General features: G+C 43.8%; 1 protein-coding gene across 1 annotated transcript; it reads right to left on the minus strand.

The window, feature by feature from the left end:
- Nucleotides 1-3,246: 3,246 nt before the first annotated feature.
- On the minus strand, nt 3,247-5,474 carry LOC115111021 (apelin receptor A-like). The gene has a single exon (XM_029636909.2). The coding sequence runs from the start codon at nt 5,289-5,291 to the stop codon at nt 4,194-4,196; it is 1,098 nt and encodes a 365-aa protein (XP_029492769.1). The 5' UTR covers nt 5,292-5,474; the 3' UTR covers nt 3,247-4,193.
- Nucleotides 5,475-6,072: the final 598 nt, after the last annotated feature.

A 6,072-nucleotide genomic window follows, 5' to 3' on the forward strand; every position in this document is an offset into this window, starting at 1 on the left:
ATGTGTTATGGGCTACATTCTCTGATCTCAGTGTGTTTTTTAGAACTTTATTTTGACATATGATACTGTGTGTGCATGTATGTTCATGAGACAGGTGGACAGATGCTGGGGGGGATGTAGGCACAGTGTTGACAGGCTGTCGAACGTGTCACATCTCTGTTTACACGCACACATGAATTACTTTGTGTTTCTGTGCACTTGGGTGTGCTCGAAATGTGTGTGTGCATTTGTCACAGTGTGGGTGGGATAGGAAAGCAAGGAGATCTGAGGGAAGGTCCAGAGTAGCCGCCTGTCTGTGTTGTGTTTAGTTGTGGGGTGCTCAGATGCTCCATTTGGGTGTGGCAGCTCACACTGATGACACCACTCGAAGACAGACAACTGTTGGACTGGTGGTGAACATCGATTAAGCAGGGTAAATGCTGCAGGGTTTTCTCCATTTTGGCAAGGTGACAGGTGACAGCTGTGTGACCGTTGAAGATAAACACAACCGTCCTCCCAAGCAAGCCCCCACCCTGATGAGGCGTTTCTGTTATTCATTGGGTTGGGGTCTTGAACACTGAAAAAAAGGCTGAACAACAACAAAACATGAAGTATTTCATTTAGAACACAGACAAATCTGTCGTTCTGCCCCTGAACAGGCAGTTAACCCACTGCTCCTAGGCCGTCATTGAAAATAAGAATTTGTTCTTAACTGACTTGCCTAGTTAAATAAAGGTTACATTTTTTTAAAAAATAAAAAATAAATGTAAACATGTATGATGCACCTAAACACACACACTCACTCAGGCACACATGCACGTGCTCACGCACATGCAATCACAGCAAACATGTCTGTGCTTTTAAAGAGCTAACATTTGTGTTTTTGTCACTGGCTTTAGCGTTCATATCCCCACGCTGCCTTGGTCAGCTTGTATTCTGGGTGAGTTATTCCAAAGGGGCCTTACTGGCTAACACCATCAGACAAGCTGTCAGTCCAATTTGTCGAAATAACAACAACAGGTCTGGCCAGTCTTCCATGTGCAAGATTCACTACACCCTATCTTTTATTACATTATCCCTTACCAGTCATTTGTTTATAATCAGCTAATCAGGTGTAATGATCAATATGCTTAGTCTGTCAAACTTAAATGCTTGAATTTACTTGTGTCCTTTAAGGGATGAGGTTATGGCATAAGGACAGAATAACAATCATATGTGATTTATTTCATGCTTTATCATTGTCAAATATTTTCCATTTCCCCAGATGGTAAATGGGTAATATGATCTCTCACACACACAAAAAGATGAAGAGTTTGTTTTGGCTGTGTTAAAGGATAAAATATGACAAAACTGTAAATATATGATCCTTTCCAATAACTCTCTATCTCTCTGTCTGTCTCCCCCTCTGATCACCCCAGGAAGAGTCCTCCGCTCTTATCACCGGCGTCTGTTGGTTTGAGCATCTGCAGACACCCCACTCCTCCCCCCACCTCCTCCCCACTCAGTGCTTCTAACTGCAATCTCTTGTCAACAGGGACAAACATTGACTTGTCCTGCAGCCCAACTTCTGCCAGGATTAGGAACCTAGACCCCCTCTTCCATCCAATCTAAACTCAGTGATTATGTCCAACAGAGCTCATTAATGTCAAATCAAAGGGCCCCTTAGAGGAGTCACTCATTGGTAATTACCCCATTATTCAGCCAACATGTGGGGGCTTGGCCTGCAAACTGCTCAGTAGAACTGGAACTAGTGGTTCCCCTACTGGTGCTATGGGGTAGACAGTGATTCACGATGTTCTTTATTTATTTTTTACTTTTCTACATTGTAGAATAATAGTGAAGTTGTCAAAACTATGAAATAACACGTTAAACAAATCAAAAATATTTTATATTTGAGATTCCTCAAAGTAGTCACCCTTTGCCTTGATGACAGCTTTGCATGATCTTGGCATTCTCTCAACCAGCTTCATGAGGTAGTCACCTGGAATGCAATGTCTTTTCTTCTTAATACGTTTGAGCCATCAGTCGTGTTGTGAAAAGGTAGGGGTGGTATACAGAAGATATCCCTATTGGTAAAATATATTGTAGCAAGAACAGCTCAAATAAGCAAAGAGAAACGACAGTCTATCATTACTTTAAGACATGAAGGTCAGTCAATCCAGAAAATTTCAAGAACTTTTAAAGTTTCTTCAAGTGCAGTCGCAAAAACCATCAAGCGCTATGATGAAACTGGCTCTCATGAGGACCGCCACAGGAATTCATTTTTTTAATTGAACCTTTATTTAACTAGGCAAGCCAGTTAAGAATAAATTGTTATTTACAATGACGGCCTACCCCAGCCAAACCCTAAACCGGACGACACTGGCCAATTATTCACCGCCCTACGGGACTCCCAATCACAGCCTGTTGTGATATAGCCTGGAATTGAACCAGGGTCTGTAGTGACACCCCTAGCACTGAATGCCTTAGACCGCTGTGCCACTCGGGAGCCCAGAGTTACCTCTGCTGCTGCAAAGGATAAATTATTTAGAGTTAACTTTACCTCAGATTGCAGCCCAAATAAATGCTTTATAGAGTTCAAGTAGCAGACGCATCTCGAAATCAACTGTTCAGAGGGGACTGCGCAAATCAGGCCTTATTCTACAATGTAGAAAATAGTAAAAATAAAGAAAAACCCTTGAATGAGTAGGTGTGTCTAAACTTTTGACTGGTACTGTATATATATATGATTAAAAAATTGTTTTTACTCTGCATTGTTGGAAAAGGACAAGTAATTAAGCATTTCACTGTTAGTCTACACCTGTTGTTTACGAAGCAAGTGACAAACAAAATATTTGATGTAATAATCTCTAGACACCGTTAAGTACTACACTTGTTTTCAAACCTCTGCATGGAATATACATTCGCAGGAGAAAGGTTTTTTCCTTATCTTTCAGATCTGTATATTGGTTTTGATTGAATAGGGTCTAGTGTTTGGTGCAGGGCTGTAAACCAAGAGGAAGACATTCATGGCAGAGCTGCAGCCCTCTGGGCATCCTTATCACTGAAAAAACAGGATGGTGTTGAGATCCTATACTCTCTGATGAAACTAATGTGAAAGTTCACATGTGCAGAATGAATGAAGCATTAACACACCATAACGATTAATCATGAATTTCCTCAGACTGAACTTTGTGTGTTACTTCAAACAGGATCAAAGTTAAAGAGAATACACATACCCCTATTTCTTGAGATAAAATTCCACATAAAGATCAACAAGGAGATCCATTTCATAGATCATATTTCTTTAATACAGTAGTTAGTTACACAGATGTCAAAAACATATATGCAATACAATAAAAAATTCATGAAGTCCCCTTTCCTCCCCGGCACCAGAGGGCACTGTAAAGCCCCCACCCACTTCCCTGACAACATTTGTCAGCTGCCATCTGCCTGTCTGCCCCTGTCCCCTCCTCAAACTCTGTAATTAAGCTGCAACACCTTTCCTCCTCTTACACCCCCCCCCCCTCCTCTGCCCAGTCTCCTACCTTCACAAACAACAACCTGAAGAAGATATGGTCTCTTTGCAAACACATTTTCCCCTCTTTTACATTTCATTCATTTAACAAGTGCTTGTAATAAAACAAAATATCAACACATCTGAAACAGCAAAAGTATGAAAATACTGTACATTTGTGATTTACCCAGTGTAAACAGGTTTGCATGTGATATACATAAGAACAACAGAAGAAAAAAAACTCAATGACCATCTGTCTTTTTGTTCAGGGTTCTGGTCCCTTATACAGTAAAGAATAACAGTTGAAAGGGAGAAGAGGAAAAATAGAGTCCGTCTGAAAAGTATATTTACCTTTCTGAGACGTTGTGGGGGGAAAAAGCAGCTATATGGAGCTCAGCCAACTCTCCCCAGATCCAGAGTCCAGTCCAGGGGTTAGAGGGAACCTTTGTAGGGCTGAGGACTCCCTGGGTTTCTCCCCTACCCACTGAAGCACCCGTTGGGTTGAAATGGGTGAGATATGTACATATACACAAGAATGAAAACATACTGTATATGCAAACCCATGTTTCGGAAAACAAAGTCATTGTTCATTGTCTGTTACGCCTTAAAAGCATTTGAGTAACGGACACCAAAAAACTGTGTGTTTACCAGTCAGTGTTCCTGTGGTGGCAGCAGGGAACCAGCCAGCAGTCCCACTCCACCTATCCCTCCTCTCTTTTTACACTTTGGTGGCCAGAGACTGTATCTCTGACTTCTGTGTCTGGGCGCTGAGCGTGGAGGACATGGAGCTCATCTGTCCATGCATGGCCTTCTTCAGGTTGAGCAGGCACAGGCACTGGGAGCGGAAGCGCAGGTCAAAGAAGGCGTACAGGAAGGGGTTGAGGCAGCTGTTAACGTAAGCCAGGCAGGTAGCATAAGGATGGGCCACCAGGAGGAAGCGCTCAAACCCACAGGAGCTGGGAGACAGGTTCAGGTAGGAGAGGGCGTCCATGCTCTTCAGCAAGTGGAATGGGGTCCAGCAGATGGCAAATACAACCACCAGGGTGGTGATGATCTTCAGCAGACGACGCTTCTTCTGGTCCTCCTTGCGCAGGTTGTTAAAGTGACGCGTGACGGTGCAGCCGATGAAGCAGTAGAAGATGGTCATGGCCAGGAACGGCAGGAGGAAGCCCAGGGCAGAGGACGACAGGCTCAGTCCTGCGATCCACAGGGACTCATGCCTCTCGTTTTGGGTGACCAGGCTGAAGTCCATGGCACAGGTGGTGCGGTTGCTGTTGATGTCGTCCACGGTGGTGCGGAACAGCAATGTGGGCACAGCCAGCAGGCCTGAGAGGAGCCAGATGGCCCCCAGGGAGGCCAGCATTGTGCCCCGCGACCGCAGCCGGCTGCTGGACAGAGAGTGGACGATAGCCAGGTAACGGTCAAAGCTCAGGCAGGTAAGGCAGAAGACACTGGCGTACATGTTGACCAGCACCACGTAGCTGCTGATCTTACACAGGGCCACACCAAAGGGCCAGTGGTAGCCCAGTGCTGTGTACACGGCCCAGAGGGGCAGAGTGATCACAAAGGTGAGGTCAGCCAGGGCCAGGTTGCCTATGTAGACGTCTGCTGCTCGGCGCTTGGACTTGGACCTCCACACGGTGAAGATGACCACTCCATTCCCAGACAGGCCCAGGATGAAGATGAGCATGTAGAGGACAGGGATAAGGGAGTAGGATGGCTCCCACTCAGAGTAGTCACACATAGTTTCGTTGTCACCATAATCATAATCATAGGTATCTCTATACTCCACAGTGGGATCCATGTTCCAAGTCATGAGTATAAAATGGAAAATAATTTCAAACTTTTAAAATCCTTTCTGTACAGTCCAGAGCTGGTTCAGTAAAATTCAAACAAACCAAATGTCAACACTGAAAACTAGAGAAAAAGTCACATTTAAGGAATGGTCCCCATCAGTCACTGGAGGAGAACACAGGCAGTATGAGTGAGTGGTGCAACACTGCCTGGCTTTTTAAACTCGGTGCTCCACACCCCTAGTTCCCTCCCTCCCAGGACGAATCCCCCTCCCCCATGAAACACTTAGCCCTGCACCCCCTCCTCTCACCTCTCTCTAGAGCAGCACACACCAGCCTTTATCCAGTTGCGATGAATCATGAAGCACGTCTGGCTTTATTCATAGCATTTGAAAATGGAATGGGAAAATATAAACTTCAATTGTCTCCCTAAAAAGTGATCTATTTTGAAATATTCTTGAAAACGTTATTGTAAAGAATTTTCATCACTTTCAGTCACGATCATTGATGCTGAATAACCTTTCATTTTCAAAATAGTGCAGAAAACCCCCACATGTAAAATAATGCAACTAGACAAGCTTGTGAGACACTAGACAATTAGCTCATAGAAAAAAGTGTTACATTCAATGTAAATGTTTTTTTTAAATAAACAAATTAAAAAACATGTGTTTGGTGCACCAAGCTGCCTCTGCTTTAAATTCAACAATAAATCAAACACAACTTTTCAATGCTTTTCAATTGATTTTGAGAACTATTGCTCAATCTTAAGGGTTCACGGCATGTCTGGACAGGCAAGTTTTGTAA

This window comes from Oncorhynchus nerka, linkage group LG27 (assembly GCF_034236695.1).
Source record: "Oncorhynchus nerka isolate Pitt River linkage group LG27, Oner_Uvic_2.0, whole genome shotgun sequence".
Lineage (NCBI taxonomy): Eukaryota > Metazoa > Chordata > Actinopteri > Salmoniformes > Salmonidae > Oncorhynchus > Oncorhynchus nerka.

What these genes read in the sequence shown, in the direction of transcription:
- LOC115111021 (XM_029636909.2), bottom strand. Translation starts at nt 5,291, where the DNA reads ATGACTTGGAACATGGATCCCACTGTGGAGTATAGAGATACCTATGAT.